The 17,408-nt window shown below is 47.8% G+C and overlaps 1 protein-coding gene across 1 annotated transcript in view; it reads left to right on the forward strand.

Annotated features, from left to right (window-relative positions):
- Positions 1-17,408, forward strand: part of RPRD2 (regulation of nuclear pre-mRNA domain containing 2) — a 105,739-nt gene that overhangs the window by 78,947 nt on the left and 9,384 nt on the right. The window contains exons 8-10 of the mRNA XM_073567222.1: positions 8,982-9,270; positions 16,231-16,593; positions 16,677-16,871. Of these exons, the coding sequence (XP_073423323.1) occupies positions 8,982-9,270; positions 16,231-16,593; positions 16,677-16,871 (847 nt within the window). The remainder of the gene's footprint in view (positions 1-8,981; positions 9,271-16,230; positions 16,594-16,676; positions 16,872-17,408) is intronic.

The following is a 17,408-nucleotide window of genomic DNA, read 5'->3' on the forward strand; positions in this document are numbered from 1 at the left end:
AGGTGGTCCTCAGACCAGCCCCTCCTTTTCTGCCGAAGGTCGTGTCCTCTTTTTCACATCAATGAAGATGTTGTTTTGCCTTCATTTTGTCCAGCACCGTGTGGAAGAAGGCTCTTCACACGTTAGACCTGGTAAGAGCCCTCCGGAGGTACGTGTCGCGGACTGCACCCTTTCCGCAGACGGACACGCTGTTCGTGCTCCCTGAAGAACGCAGGAAAGGACTTGCTGCCTCAAAGTCGACCATAGCCAGATGGATTCGTTTGACTATTCAGGAGTCCTACTGCATTAGAGGCACGCCGATTCCAGCAGGGATCAGAGCACACTCTACCCGGGCGGTGGGCGCCTCTTGGGCGCTTCGGCATCAGGCTTCGACGGAACAGGTTTGCAAGGCAGCAACCTGCTCCAGCCTGCACACAATTGCCAAACATAATATCCATGCTCAGGCCTCAGCGGATGCGAGCCTGGGTAGAAGGATTCTCCAAGCAACATTGGCGCACCTTTAAACAAGAGGTGCATGTAGCTTGGATCGGTGAGCCAATCTCCCACCCAGGGACTGCTTTAGGACGTCCCACAGTATCTGTGTCCCCTAATGAGACGAAGGAGAAACATGGATTTTTGTAAATACTCACCGTAAAATCCTTTTCTCCGAGACGCTCATTGGGGGACACAGCACCCACTCTATTAGCCAGTTAGCTCTTGTTTAAATGAATGTGTTTACTTATTTGATATAAGGGTGGTGTTTTCCTTTGGACATGTTGTACCTGTATTAAGGCTGATTTTGTTGTCCTACTGCTTTGGCACCAAACTGATTTCCGCCCGCAATAGGGGCGAGGGTGTATACTGCGGAGGAGGAGCTAACCTCTTTTTTTCACTTAGTGTCAGCCTCCTAGCGGCAGAAGCATACACCCACAGTATCTGTGTCCCCCAATGAGCGTCTCGGAGAAAAGGATTTTACGGTGAGTACTCACAAAAATCCATGTTTCCAGTTTGCAGCTTTGCTCTTTGGCCTTGCCACCGCTCCCAGAGTGCTCACAAAGGTCATGGAGGCTGTTACGACCATTCTGCACTCTCAGGGCGTGGTCATTTTGCCATACTTGGATGACCTCCAAGCCTGCGCGAAGTGCGTCCGTGTCACATTGGATACACTTTCTCGCCTAGGCTAGCTGATAAATTTAAACAGATCTTCCCCTGTCCCATCCCAGCAGATATCCTTCTTAGGAATGACCCTGGACACCTCCCGAGGGCTGGTGATTCTTCCTCGAGACAAGATCATAGCCCTTCAACTGGGAGCCCGGGCACTTTGCCGCCCATCTCCTCATTCTATCCGATTCGGCATGGGGGTATTGGGCAAGATGGTGGCAGCGATGGAAGCAGTTCCCTTTGCTCAACTACACCTCAGTCCTCTGCAGTTTGTGCTTCTGGTGGCCTGGGAGAGGAACCCTTTCTCTCTCGACCGTCTATTCGGCTAACGCAAGCGCTCAGGTGGTGGATGTTGCGGTCCTCCCTCACCCAGGGGAAATCTTTTCTCCTGGTTCAATGGCTGGTGGTCACCGACGCCAATCTTCTTTTTTCGGGGGGTGTCTTTCGTCATCACACTGCCCAGGGGCACTGGTCACCTCGGGAGTCGCGCCTTACAATCGATGTCCTGGAAATTTGGGCCATTTGGTTGACCCTGCGACGGTTCCATCACCTCCTGCCGGGTCGTCCCAACCGAATTCAGTCGGACAATGCCATGACTGTGGTGCATATCAATCATCACTGGCGGGGCGTTCTGTTGTCAGTAAGCCAAATCTCCGACTCCTCAGTTTCCATGACACCGACTGACTCCGACTCCACCAAAACGGGCTCTAACTCCAGCTCCACAGCCCTGATCAGGGGGGCACCCCGCAGCAGGGTGGCAATTTGCGAGGTAGAACACACTGTCCGTTGGGCCGAGATGACTCAGTCAGTCATTTCAGTGGTTCACATCCTGGGCGTGGCAAACTAAGCGACAGACTTCCTGAGCAGTCAGAGTCTCACCTCGGGAGAGCGGTCACTTCATCCGGAGGTCTTGCAACTGATTTGATATAATTGGGGGACTCCGGAAGTGGATCTGAGGGCTTCACGACTAAACGCCAAGGTGACAGAGTTCATAGCTTGGTCCCGGGATCCAGAGGCCATTGGGATGGACGCACACTGGTCCTTCTGTGGCGTCAATTTCATCTTCCGTACGTGTTTCCCCCTCTTCCATTACTTCCAAGGGTCATCAGGAAGATCAAGACGGAAGGGATTCCAGTGATCTTAGTTGCTCTGGACTGGCCGCACCCAGCGTGGTACCTGGAGTTGGTGCAGCTTGTTGTCGACGTTCCCTGGCGACTACTGGAACGTCCAGATTTGCTCTCCCGGAGCCCGATTTGCCATCAGAACTCAAGGGGCCCTTTGTTTAACGGCCTGGCCATTGAATCCTGAGTTCTAACCCAAGCCGGGTTTTCCTCAGAAGTGGTTTCCACTTTGATTAGCGTTCGGAAACCCGCATCGGGTCAAATTTATCACCACACCTTTTCGCATGTGCAGGGAACGGGGACGTTCTCTTTTTGCCTTCTCCATTCTGACTATTTTGCAGATCCTTCAGTCCGGTCTGGACTCCGGCCTAGTGCTTAGTTCCCGCAAAGGCCAGATCTCTGCCTTATCAGTTTTGTTCCAATGCCGGATTGCTTCTAAGCTGCAGGTGAAGACTTTCATTCAAGGGGTCTCCCATGTGGTACCTCCCTTTATTAGAAGGCCTTTGGATGCATGGGACCATAACCTGGTCCTGGGTGTCCTACAGGATGCTTCCTTCGAGCCGCTACAGGACGTCTCTGACCCACCTTTCATGGAAGGTCGCCTTCCTTGTTGTGGTGACTTCAATCAGGTGGATATTGGAGCTAGCTACTCTATCCTGTAGAACTCTTTTCCTGATTTTTCACCAGGACAAGGTGGATCTCAGGCCATCCCCATTCTTTATGCCAAGGTGGTCTCTTCCTTTGCCCTCGTTTTGTCTGACACCAATTCACTGCCTTGAGAGAACTCTTCACTCTCTGGACCTGGTGAGGGCCCTCAGAAGATGTGTCACACGGACGTCGTCCTTTTGCAAGACTGACGTCTTATTCGTTCTTCGTGAGGGTCACAGGAAGGGACTTGCCACTTCAAAGTCCACAATAACTAGATGGATTCGCTCGGCTATTCAAGAGTCTTACCGTGACAGAGGCAAACCTATCCCATCAGAAATTAAGGCACTCGTTCGGTGGGTGCCTCTTGGGCCATTTGGCACCAGGCATCGGCAGAACAGGTTTGCAAGGCTGCAGCTTGGTCCAATCTACACACCTTCTCGAAGCACTACAACATTCATACTCAGGCTTCTGCAGATGCGGGCCTGGGAAGATCGATCTTGCAGGCGGTGGTAGCACATCTCTAGACAGCTGATATGTGGGGTTTTCTGTTCTGTCTATTCCCCACCCAGGGACTGCTTTAGGATGTCCCAAGGTCCTGTGTCCCCAAATGAGGCAAAGGAGAAACTGGAATTTTTGTGTACTCACCGTAAAATAACTTTCTCTGAGCCACTCATTGGGGGACACAGCACCCACCCTTTTGGTCTGACGGCTTGAGTATGTGCTTTGGTTTGATGTTATACACTCATAGTATCTACTTGTCTTCCTACTGCTTTGTCATGGAACTGGTTAGGCTGGAGCCAGTGTCTGGGTGTACACTGCAGAGGATGAGCTAGTCTTTTTGTGTTTACTTAGTGTTATGCTGCTGCCGCCACTAGGAGGCTAACACCCATGGACCTGTGTCCCTCAATGAGTGGCTCAGAGAAAAGGATTTTACGGTGAGTACACCAAAAATCCCTGTTTTCACCATGGTAATAGGAAAAAAAAGGACCCCAACATTTGTTGAGCAATTTCTCCTGAGCATGCCTATACCCCATATGTGGTCGAGAAACTGTTTTGTGCACACAGCAGCGCTCACAAGGGAAGTTGCACCATTTGACGTTTTGAACTTAAAATTGTCTGGGATCATTAGCGGGCATCATGTCATGTGTAGAGAGCCCCTGATGTGCCTAAACAGTTGAAACACCCAACAAGTTACCCAATTTTATAAACTAAACACCAAGTAATTTATCTGATGTGTGATGAGCACCTTGAATGTTTGAATGTTTCTAGCCCCAAATTGTTTCAATCTTACAAGGACAACAGGAGAAAATGAATGCCAAATTGTGCATTTTCTCTTGAACACCGATGCTCTACATGTAATCGGGAACTACTTTTCAGGCACAGTGCAAAGCTCAGAAGCAAGAAGTGCCATATTATAGTGCAGATTATACTGTTATGGTTTGCTGGTGCCATGACCTACTACAAGATGCCTTGAAGTGCCAGAACAGCAGTGACCCCCCATAAGTGACCCCATTTTACAAATGTACCTCTATGAATTTACCTAGGAAGTGCAGTGATCATATTGACACCACAGGTGTGTCACAGAAAATTATACCATTGGGCAGTCAAGAAAAATTCAATTTTTGCCACCATAATTTTGTTTTGGCCCCAGATTTTTATATTTTCACTTGGGATAGTAATTGCACCAAAATTTGTCTCTCAATTTCTGCTGAATGCAGAAATACCCCCATATGAGGCTGTACAACACTGCTTGGCCACACAGTGAGATTCAGGAGGGACGGAGCACTATTTGCCTCCTGCAGCGTACAGTTTCCTACAATAGTTTGTGGACTCAAAATACAGAGCCCCTAAGTACTAGAGGAGCAAGACTCCCTGTCAAGTGACCCCGTCTTGTAAAGTAAACCCTTTTGGGAATGTATCTACATGTGTTGTGATTTGACTCCATGGGTGTTTTCCAGAGTGAAAATTGAAAACATGCCATTATACACTGTGTGCAGAATTCTTAGGCAAATGAGTATTTTGATCACATCATCCTTTGTATGCATGTTGTACTACTCCAAGCTGTATAGGCTTGAAAGCCAACTGCCAATTATGTAAATAAGGTGATTTGCATCTCTGTAATGAGGAGGGGTGTGGTCTGACATCAACACCCTATATAAGGTGTGCTTAATTATTAGGCAACTTCCTTTCCTTTGGCAAAATGGGTCAGAAGAGATTTGAAAAGTCAAATTGTGAGATGTCTTGCAGAGGGATGCAGCAGTCTTGAAATTGCCAAACTTTTGAAGCGTGATCTCCGAATAATCAAGCGTTTTCATGGCAAATATCCAACAGGGTCGCAAGAAGTGTATTGATTAAAAAGGCATAAAATAACTGCCCATGAATTGAGGAAAATCAAACGTGAATCTGCCAAGATGCCATTTGCCACCAGTTTTGCCATATATCAGAGCTGCAACGTTACTGGAGTATCAAAAAGCACAAGGTGTGCCATACTCAGGGACATGGCCAAGGGTAAGGAAGGCTGAAGAACGACCACCTTTGAACAAGAAACATAAAACGTCAAGACTGGGCCAAGACACATCTTAAAGGGGTTGTCCGGGTTTTTCACATAATCTCAGTACATATCTGGTCTGCAGAATTATGACAATAAGTAATTTACTTTCTGTCACTAGTTTGCATGGTTTTCTAGATTTTCTGAACAGAACGTCCTACTCTACTCCAAACATGCCCTCTATAGCAACAACCCCACCCTCCATAGCTACAGACCCTCACCCGGGCACATGAAGAAGCCCTCATCACACAGTAACAAATCCTCCCCCTCTAGCAGCCTCTGTGCAGAGCAGCTGCTCCTCCCCCAGACACAAGCTGAACAGTGATCTATGTAAAGTGAAACTAGTGAGGAGGGAAAATCGTCCTGTATTCTGGGCCACTCCATGATTACAATACATAACTCATTATCAGTAATTCCTTCCCTCACTGTCCCAGGCTGCTGGCAGCAGTGAGAACAGACTGTGTGATGGCCAGTGATGGGGGTCTGCAGCTTCTAATCTGCACAGGGAATACCAGTCACTGATGTAATCTGTTGTGTGACAAAGCCTCTGCTGTGTGAATGAGACAGCTCTAAGCTATGAGCAAGGACCCTCCAGTCCGAAACGCGTAAGCGTCTGTCACAATGGTGAACCATATGTTTTTTATGCATCTATTCTGTTTTTAATCATTTTTTTGGAATAAAGTCTTTTGATTTTAACCATCCTTTGGTCGAAGTTGCTGGAACACCTCCTGAGTATTGTGCCTACAAGATTTTCCGGAATCCAAGTTCCCTGCACCGCCCAGGATTGATTGCATTCCTCCAGACTTCGCATTTGCTACGGTTTGGTGAGCTGAAAAAATATTTTCCCATTAACTGATGTAATCTGTTGTGTGACAAAGCCTCTGCTGTGTGAATGAGACAGCTCTGTGTCACTGATGTCTTCACACAGCAGCAGATTTGGTGCCGTGTATGTGTGAGCACTGTCTCTCTAATGACACAAATACTGATGGGAGCAGCCTGTCTCAGAATACAGGACGATTTTCCCCCCTCACTAGTTTCACTTTCCATAGATCACTGCTCAGCGTGTGTCTGGGGGAGGAGCAGCTGGGTGGTCTGCTCTCTGCAGTGAGGCTGCTAGAGGGGGAGGATTTGTTACTGTCTGATGAGGGCTTCTTCATGTGGACGGGGAGGGCCTGTAGCTATGGAGGGTGGGGTTGTTGCTATAGAGGGCATGTTTGGAGTAGAGTAGGAGTTACGACTAGTTCTCATTTCAATGCCGTAACACCCCCCCCCCCCAGGACGTTCTGTTAAGAATATCTAGAAAACCGTGCAAACTGGTGACAAAGTAAATTACTTATTGTCATAATTCTGCAGCCCAGATATGTACTGAGATTATGTGAAATGCCCGGACAACCCCTTTAAGACTGATTTTTCTAAGGTTTTATGGACTGATGAAATGAGTGACTCTTGATGGGCCCGAGGCTGGATCAGTAAAGGCCAGAGAGCTCCACTCTTGACTCAGACGCCAGAAAGGTGGAGGTGGGGTACTGGTATGGGCTGGTATCATCAAAGATGAACCTGTGGGACCTTTTCAGGTTGACAAATGGAGTGAAGCTCAACTCCCAGACCTACTGCCTGTTTCTGGAAGACACCTTCAAGCAGTGATACAGGAATAAGTCAGGATCTTTCAAGAAAAACATGATTTTTTATGAAGGACAATGCTCCATCACATGCATCCAAATACTCTACAGCGTGGCTGGCCAGTAAAGGTCTAAAAGACGTAAAAATGACACAGCCTCCTTGTTCACCTGATCTGAACCCCATAGAGAACCTGTGGTCCCCCATAGAGAACCTGTGGTCCCTCATAAAATGTGAGATCTACAGGGAGGGAAAACAATACACCTCTCGGAACAGTGTCTCGGAGGCTGTGGTGGCTGCGGCATGCAAAGTTGATCGTAAACATATCAAGCAACTGACAGAATCTATGGATGGAAGGCTTTTGAGTGTCATCGTAAAGAAAGGTGGCTATATTGGTAATTGATTTTTTTTTTTTTTATTTTTTTTTTTTTGAATGTCAGAAATGTTTATTTCTAAATTTTGTGCTATATTGGTTTACCTGGTGAAAATAAACAAGTGAGATGGGTGTATATTTGGTTTTTACTAAGTTGCCTAATCTGCACAGTAATAGTTACCTGCACAAACAGATATCCTCCTAAGATAGCCAAATCTAAAAAACCCACTCCAACTTCCAAAAATATTGAGCTTTGATATTTGTCTTTTGGGTTGATTGAGAACATAGTTGTTCAATAATAAAAGAATCCTCTCAAATACAACTTGCCTAATTCTGCACACAGTGTAATGACCAGTACATTGTAGTAACCAGTACATTATGCCAGCCTGTGCTTTTGGAGGCATGTACCTGTAAATTAGGTGGGCTCTCATCGCTACAGAAATGCCAAACATGTGGACACTAAATGTGGCTTAGGCACACTGGGGTTCTGAAGTTAGGGGGGGCATTTGGGTTTGGGAGCACAGAATTCACTTGATTTCTTTTGAGGGATGGGGATCCATTTTTCTTTTCCAGAATCTTAGCATTACCAGTAATGTGGAAGCCCCCTACTTTTCCATTAACAGGTGACTGACCTGAGTGGAGACTTGCTTTTTTTTGTGGATTGAGTTCAAGTTTTTTTTTAGGAACGCTTTACATAACCTTTAGTTTTACATTTATCCAGCGCTTTGCACCGAGCACTTACATTGGGGTTTCCATCTAAACCTCTGAGTGACGTGATTCAGATGAAACCCCCGAAGGATCCATTCACTATAATGAGGCAGCAGAGTTACTCTGGACTCCGTTTGCCCTCTGTTCAGCTTTGTCCTTCTCAGAAGAGCACGAAACTGTCGAACTGCGCTTTTATGCTTGCCTAAAAAGGCCGGACACATCCGGATCATAGGACAGACAGCGTCCACAGTGCTTCCATCTGTCTAATTATAAGGAATTTTCTGTCGAGGCTTCCATCTTAATCACGTATTTCAGAGATTTACACGGAAACCCCGATGTAAGTGCACAGCGTATAGCACAGGATAAATCATTTAACACCCAAAATGGAGCATATAGCGTTAAACATACATGCCTGAGTGTGCTAGCAATAAAACAACTGCCCGCCACACAAAACACTCGCTCAGTGTCTTTAGTGGAAAAATGCAGGTATTGGGAGAGAGTGACCACACAGTCCAATGTTTTATTGCGGTTTTTATTTCTGATTTTTATTGATGTTTTTTCCTTCCATACAGTGAGATTTATTAATCAAAAGGGATTTTTTCAAAGATAGCTCCCCCCCCCTATTTCCCAGAGTGGAAGGTCACTATGGAGGGACCCGCTTGCTCAGAACAGTTGAATACGAAGGGTCCCTTTAACCGTTACTGGATCTTTTTGCGGGCAGGTGTTTATAGGTGAAATGACACAGCTTGCTTTAGTTTTGAATTTTGTCGTAAATTGTATAAACTTTGATCATTTAGTATAATTTCTGTAATTTCTTCGTCTGCAGGCATACAAAACATTTGCTAATCGGGTGAATAACTTAAAGAAGAAGCTGGATCAGCTGAAGGCCACTCTCCCTGATCCGGAAGAGTCTCCCATGCCATCGCCAACCATTGATGCTCCTTCTCCCACCGGCTCAGAGTCCCCATTTCAAGGAATGGGTGACGTGAGCCCATTGTCTCCAGAAGTTGAGCCTGTGCCATCTGACTCCCCCGAGCCTCCGAAGGACAATCGCATGGTGGAGGACATGGAGCTATCTGATGTAGACGCTGATGAAGAGATGCCGGAGATAATTGGTATGGTTTACACATAGCAGGCACAGTTATTTATTTATTTTAAGTTTTTAAAGGGGGAATTCACCGAATAATTGCAAGTTGGGGGCTCTGGATTCCTTTTCTTTGAGTGCGAGTGCATTGTTTATGGGGCTTGCTGGAAATCCCTGCACCCTCCCATTTCTCCTACGCCTCATTGGGGGTCACAGACAGTGGGTGTTGTGCTGCTGGCCACTAGGAGGACACTAAGTAAACCAGAAAAAAGTTACCTCCTCCCCTGCAGTATACACCCTCTCGCTGGCTGAGATTTTTCCAGTTCTTGCTTAGTGTCTATAGGAGGCACTTGGGTCTGGTTTCAGACCCCACCGTTTTTTTTTTTTATTTTTGATTTTTCTGTAAATTTTTATTTTTTAATTAACAGCGTGAAAGGGGCGACTGTTCCTTTCTACGGCCTGCTCTCCCCCGAACCATCAACAGGCAAGCACACGGAGTATACCTCCCCGTACACTTTCCTGCGATGAATGGGGCTGATTCCTCTGACGATGGTTCCCTTACGGTCGGTACTCCACGGATACAAGGGCAAGCGCAACAGGACGAAGCACAGGAGTGCATGGAGAGAACTTGAGCAGCTCTTTTCGGGTGCCCTGAATCAGCCCCAGAGCGCTCCATCCCCCTGTGGATCGATTGAGCTCTTAAGACCGCCTCCAGCTCTGCTACATCGCCCGGAGATGAGACACCTGCAGCTGAAAAACCCCGGACAGCACTACCTGCCTGAGCACAGGAGTGGAGGTATGGGGTCGGGTCCGTGTCCCCGGGAGAAGCGCTGACTTGGCGTCAGCGGCGGTACACTGGCGCCCGGTCGCGGCCGCCCCCGCCCGGCGCTTACTGCGGGGAGGCCAGAAATTTAGTCCCCATCTTTTCAGGCCTACTAAGCCGCCCACGCTAACGTCGCCGCCCCTTCCTCTTGGCGCCTCTCATTCCTTACGAGAAGCGCAATTCTAATCTCGTGGGCCATTTCTTTTACCTCAGCTGCCGTTAACCCTTTCAGGACTACTATGCCTGCTCTGGACAGCTGGATACTGGGTGACACCACAGGGCCACCGCTTTCCTCCCGGGGGACACAGGACCGTGGGTAAGCTGCATCTGCCCTAAGATTAAAGCTTAACCCCTTCCTGGCACATTCCCTGCAGCTGCAGACACTCTGCTGTTAACCTTTCAGGAGCGCTATGTCTCAATCTAGGGAGGCTAAACGGGCTGCTAAGAAGCACTTCTGCGTTTTTTATTCCTTGTGTACCATGGCCTGCGACCCGGCCTGAGCTCCAATGCCCCTCGCCGCCGCTGCTGACGGGCCTCCTGTGTGTAGTACTCCTGAGTGGGCTGCGTCCCTGTCACGGGCGGTGGAGTCTCTGACCCAGGCTATATTCTCCCTCCGGGAGGACTCTTTAAGTCAGAAAGCGTCCTTACCTCCCGAGGAGGGCTCTGGCGTCAGCCGGGAACCGTCCACCAGCAGTGGCCATACTCGTTCAAGGGATGGTCAGGTCTCTAGAAAGCGGACCCATGACGCGTCCCCTAGTCACGTTCGTACCTCGGCTTCGGCAACTGCTGTCTCTCGCTCTCCCTCTCCTGAGGTTCACACCGAGCACGACTCTGAATTAGAATCTGACATGTCAGCCCTCAGAATCCCCCAACTGATCAAGAGTCGCTTGATTCTCTTATAGAATTAGTCAACAGGATTCTGAAGTTGGATGAGGAAAATATTCTTGCTCCAGCCCACCCTATCTCATTTAAGAAAACCAAGCGTGTGCGCAGGTTATTTACCAGCCATCCGGTGTTTAAGAAACATAGGGATTGGCCACATAAGCGGTTCACAGGGCAAAAGTACTCAGGGTAAATACCTTTGGGTCACTAAGGCAATGGCCGCTTGGGCAGAAGTCTTGATTACTTCCTCCAGGGCTCCAATCTTCCTCCGGAGTCAACCACTGTCCCCAGGCAGATATTTCACACAGCGGACTTTGCAGTGGACGCTTCTTTTGATGCCGCCAATTGCGCGGCTCAAACTGCCGCTAATGCGGTCTCCATTAGAAGAGCCCTATGGCTCCGTGGCTGGTGGGCGAATGCCACATCTAAAAGATCGTTGACTTCTCTCCCCTTTCAAACGGGGGTCGTCTTTTTTGGAGAGAAACTGGACCAGCTCATTTCTGATACTACCGGGGGGAAAAAGTAAATTCCTTCCTCAACAAAAGGCTGTTCGGCCGTTTCGCAACCAACAGACGACGCGTTTTCGATCAGTTCTCAACAATTCCGGTTGGTACTTCTGTACCTTCTCTTCCGGATCAGGTTGGTCCCCGCGCGGAGACAGGCTGCCAGGTCTCATACAGACCTAACCGTTCTTGGAACCCAGGCCTAGGGCTTCTGGATCTAATGGAGCCAGATCTCATAGATCTACCCAATGACTTGTTGCGGTATCCGGCGAACACCGACCAAGTAGGCGGTCGCCTTCTTTCCTTCAGCCTCACCTGGCTCGCGGTCGTCCACGGCAAGTGGGTCAGGGAGCTAGTGTCCTCCGGATACAAGACAGAATTTTCTTCTCCCCCTCCAACTCGGTTTTTCCTTTCCTCTCCCCCAAAGAAAGACAAGAGCCTTCCTTCGGGCTGTTCAGGCTCTGCTAAGGGACGGAGTCATCTTTCCGGTCCCTCATCACGAAAAGTTCAGGGGATTTTATTCAAACCTTTTTGTGGTTCCAAAAAAGGATGGGATGATGCGACCCATTCTGGACCTCAAACTGTTAAATCAGTTTGTCAAGGTACGGCGATTCCGAATGGAATCTCTCCGATCAGTTGTCGTTTCCATGGAAAAAGTTCCTAGCATCCATCGACATCAAGGACGCTTACCTTCACATTCCGATCTGCCCGTCCCACCTGCAGTTCCTGCGTTTTGCAATTCATGAGGAACACATTTCTAGTTCATTGCCTTGCCCTTCGGACTCGCCACTGCCCCCAGGGTCTTTACCAAGGTCATGGCGGCTGTCATGGCCATTCTCCACTCTCTGGGAATGGTGGTGCTACCATATCTGGACGACCTGCTCATCAAGGGTCCGTCCCTTCCAGCCTGCGAGGAATCCGTGGATATAACAGTAAATACACTCTCGCCTGGGGTCTTTCCCAAAACTGGCTCAGCAGATTTCCTTTTTAGGAATGATCTTGGACACTTGCCGCGAGTTGGTCATTCTCCCTCCAGAAAAGACCCAAGCCTTACAACAGGCAGTGCGGACTCTTTCCCGACCAGTTTCTCACTCCATTCGTTTCAGCATGAGTGTTCTCGGAAGGATGGTGGCAGCGATGGAAGCAGTTCCATTTGCACAGTTCCACCTCCGTCCCTTACAACATGCGTTGCTGTTAGCTTGGGACAAGAACCCATTCTCCCTGGACCGTCGGATCCTTCTGTCCCTGTGGGTCAGGCAAGCCCTCAGGTGGTGGACACTGAGAACCTCCCTGAATCAAGGGAGGTATTTTCTCCCTGTTAAATGGTTGGTAGTAACCAACGGCGCAAGTCTTCTCGGCTGGGGTGCGGTTTTTCGTCACCACACGGCACAGGGTCGCTGGTCAACCTGAGTCACGTCTCCCCGTCAACATTTTAGAGATACGAGCAATCAGGTTAGCTCTACGGAGTTTCCACCATCTCCTCGCAGGTCACCCCGTCAGGATCCAATCCGACAACGCCATGGGGCTGTAGCGTATATCAACCGCCAGGGAGGTACCCGGAGCAGGATGGCCATGCACGAAGTGAGTCACATCCTCCATTGGGCCGAGACCAACCATTTTCCCATCTCAGCAATCCACATCCCGGGTGTAAAAAATTGGGCGGCAGATTTTCTCAGTCGCCAAGGCATTGCCTCGGGAGAGTGGTCTCTTCATCTGGAAGTCTTTCAGCAGATTTGTCACCGTTGGGGGACTCTGGATGTGAATCTCATGGCCTCCAGACTAAACAACAAGGTTCCTCGGTTCATTGCCCGATAGCGCGATCCATGCGCCATCGGAGCGGACGCCCTAGTTCTGCCATGGCACCGGTTCCGTCTCCCGTACATCTCTCACCCCCCCCTTTTCCTTGCTGCCAAGGGTCTTCAGGAAGATCCAAGCAGAGGGAGCACCAGTGATCCTAGTCGTGCCAGATTGGCCGCGCCGAGCATGGTATGCAGAACTAATACAACTAGTCGCCGCCGTTCCCTGGCGACTTCCAGATGGTATGGAGCTACTCTCGCAGGGCCCGATTTTACTACCAGAACTCCGGGGCCCTGTCTTTGACGGCGTGGTCGTTGAATCCTGGATTTTAGGACAGGCTGGGTTCTCTCACGACGTGATTTCCACCATGATTAGTGCTAGGAAGCCTGTGTCCATGCGCATCTATCACCGCACATGGAAAACATTCTTTTCGTGGTGGAAGGATCATGGTTGATCACCTCTGGTGTTTTCCATTCCAGCCATATTGAAATTCCTTCAATCCAGATTAAAATCAGGCCTTGCACTTAGCTCGCTCAAGGGCCAAATTTCTGCCTTCTCCATGGTTTTCCAACTCAAAATTGCCACCAAACTTCAGGTCAAGGCGTTCATTCACTGAGTTTCCCATGTGGCGCCTCCTTATAGGAGGCCATTGGAATCATGGGACCTTAACCTGGTTCTCGAGGCCGTCCTCTCTTGGAAGGTGGTCTTTCTAGTGGCAATTACGTCAATCAGCCGAGTTTCGGAATTGGCAGCCCTGTCCTGCCGTTCTCCGTTCCTGAATTTTCATCAGGACACGGTAGTTCTCAGGACGTCCCCGTCCTTCCTGCCCAAGGTCGTCTCCTCTTTCCATTTCAACGATGAAATTGTTTTTGCCTTCCTTTTTGTCCGGCGCCAGTCCATCACATTGAGAAGGCCCTCCACACCCTGGATGTGGTTAGGGCGCTGAGACTGTACATCTCGCGGACGGCTCCCTTCTACAAGTCAGATGCCCTGTTAATGCTTCTAGAGGGGCATAGGAAGGGTCGAGCCACATCAAAAGCAACGCTAACCAGGTGGATTCGCTTAGCGATTCAGGAATCCTACCGTGTCAGGAACGCGCCTGTCCCAGCGGGGATTAAGGCGCACTCTACCCGGTCTGGGCGCCTCTTGGGCCATTCGGCTCCATGCCTCGGCAGAACAGGTCTGCAAGGCTACGACCTGGTCCAGTCTGCATACTTTTACAAAACATTACCAAATTCATTCTCGGGTCTCTGCGGATGCAGCTCTCGGCAGACGCAGCCTGCAATCGGCAGTACCTCAGTGTTGACTCAGTGGTACATGGGGTATTAGCAGATGTATGCTTCCCACCCAGGGACTGCTTTAGGACGTCTCACTGTCTGTGTCCCCCAATGAGGCGTAGGAGAAATAGGGATTTTTGTGTACTCGCTGTAAAATCCTTTTCTCCGAGCCAGTCATTGGGGGACACAGCTCACCCCACCCTGTTTAGCCTATTGGCTCACTGTAGCATTCTTAGATTTTGACATAGTTATGGTTATTGTTGACTGTTTATGCTCCTACTGATTTTTTTTTCACCGAACTGGAGAAATCTCAGCCAGCGAGAGGGTGTATACTGCAGGGGAGGAGCTAACTTTTTTTCTGGTTTACTTGGTGTCCTCCTAGTGGCCTGCAGCATAACACCCACTGTCTCTGTGTCCCCCAATGATTGGCTCGGAGAAAAGGATTTTACGGTGAGTACACAAAAATCCCTATTTTCCAGACATCACATAGACTATACACCATACCCTCCAAAATATTGGACAGGCGAAGGAATGTATAAAGAAATAGATACTTTGATATAAAAATTCAAACAGTAATTTCATAGAATTCATGAATTAAGGATGCTTCCAGCCAAAACAAAGCAGATCTACTTATAACACCTACACATGGTATCAGTAGAATCAATAACTGCAAGACCCTAACAAATTGCTACTCTATTATTTCACTGGTTATAAAAGTCAATGCCAATACTATATTATATTTCTGAAGTGCTATTGTGCAAAAAAGTGAATAAGTATAAACAATAATATAACCCCTAGCTATACCGCAACAAAGTGCCAGAGTGCATGTAAACATACAAGCCTCTAAGGGCAATAGGATCAAGAGTGCAAAATTAAGTCTTACCAAGGTGGGGAGACAAATAGGATCTGCTTCCTACTCCAACGTGCGTTTCAACATATTTCTTGATCCGGGGGCGTGAAGAAGGAATAATAGTATTTGCATTGAATTTTATACCCAGTGAAATAAGAGTAGCGTTATGTTAGGGTCTTGCAGTTAGTGATTTTACTGATAACTGTGTTTTAAGTAGACCTGCTTTGTTTTGGCTGGAGGCATCCTTAATTCATGAATGTTACGAAATTACTGTTTTAATTTTTGTATCCTATATAAAGTATCTATTTCTTTATACATTCCTTTGCCTGGCCGATATTTTGGAGGGTATGGTGTATATATGTCATAGTGGAATGTGACTTTTTGTTGAAAGGTTTTTTTGGGCTAATATATATGATCACCTAGACTATGAATTGAGCGGAGGTGGAGCCTGCGGACCCCACTAAAGACATTAAATCATTGGTGATTGCTAAATTATGCCCTTTTCGATTTATCGAAAAATAATGGCCGACGCAGCGGCCTTGTAAGTGTAGTAACTATAGGTGCTCAGTTTTAGAGAAGATGTCATGTAGATAGTAGCATAATCCGTTCCTATATATAGGGCATAAGTTTCGATTTTAGAAATGCCCCTTCAAGACTGGAACTTTTTTTTTATTGTTTTTTTAAATAGTATTATACATTGTTTTTTCTTTTCTTGAGATGCAGTGGGCCAATTCCTACAACCATCTCCTTCCAGACATGTTTGGCGGTGTCGGAGGGCTGCTCACAGGTATTTTCCAACACTTCACTTTAGTAATTTACCCTTTTTTTTTTTTTTTTTTTTTTTTTTTTTTTTTTTTAGTTGAAGAAATGAAGGAGCATTCAGAGTCACTGGCATCAACCGTGAAGGACGCCGATGACTCTCCCGTGACCGCGCAACCCAGCGATGTCACAGCCGCAGCTCCTGCTGTAACCTCCACCGCCGCAGCTCCTGCTGTAATCTCCACCGCATCCCCTTCTGTCGCCAGCAGTTGCGCACCGGCACAATTCATCACCTCCACTACGACCGCTGCAACGTCTGCTCCTGTAACACCAACTCTGCCTAAAACAGTAACCACTCCTGCCATACCCCCATCAATTCCCCTTGCATTGCCTAACTTGGCCAATGTAGACCTGGGGAAAATCAGCTCCATCCTAAGTAGCTTAACGTCGGTCATGAAAACAGGTGTGTCTGCTTGTACTTGTATCCTTTCTGTTCGTGTGAACGGACTCCTCGGTTTTGACTCATTTATTTCTGTTTTCTTTTAGGTGTAAGTCCAGCACACAAGCCGTCCCCTGGTACCCCAACAACACCGACCTCTAATTTAGGGGGAGCCGTTAAGCTGCCGGCTCAGACTGCAGCAAACCCCCTGGCAAATATTCTATCCAAAGTGGAGATCACGCCGGAAAGCATTCTCTCTGCCCTGTCCAAAACGCAGGTTCCCTCCACTCCAAATCTTCAAGGTAGTGCCACTGATCATAGCTTGTATCTGTACACATGTGTGTTCTCTACTGGAACATGTTTGTTTTTTTTTATCAAGAAAAAAATTTCAACTTTTAGTCTCTTGTAAAGTTTTCTAGTAAAGCTTTTAGTTTCTAAAGGAAAGATCGATAGTGAGTGAAAGGCAGTAAGCTGCAGTTTAACGGACTGATGTATGTATAGTGCTGTAGCATTTCTTAGGGGCTACCCTTTCAATATTGCCAGATGTGCCTCCTTGGGGAAAAAAACATCAGTTCATCAATTTTGACCTTGCGCCACCAGTTTTTTAAAATTTTTATTAAAAGCTTTTTCACAGCCGCTACACCGATCATGCAGGAGCTTTAACCCAGGTATCATACACCGCTGGACTCTCAATTGAGAAGGCAGAGTGGGTTTATTATTGTCTCTGCCTTCCTGATTGCACTGAACAAGCCAAAGTTAAGGTTACAGGGTAAATCACTTTAGCAAGTATGAAAATAAATAAATAAATAAAATGTCTCATCAGCATCGTGGGGTGCATG

The sequence above is a fragment of the Dendrobates tinctorius genome, unplaced genomic scaffold, assembly GCF_039654945.1.
Source record: "Dendrobates tinctorius isolate UK_male_01 unplaced genomic scaffold, ASM3965494v1 ptg000019l, whole genome shotgun sequence".
NCBI classification, from domain to species: Eukaryota; Metazoa; Chordata; class Amphibia; order Anura; family Dendrobatidae; genus Dendrobates; species Dendrobates tinctorius.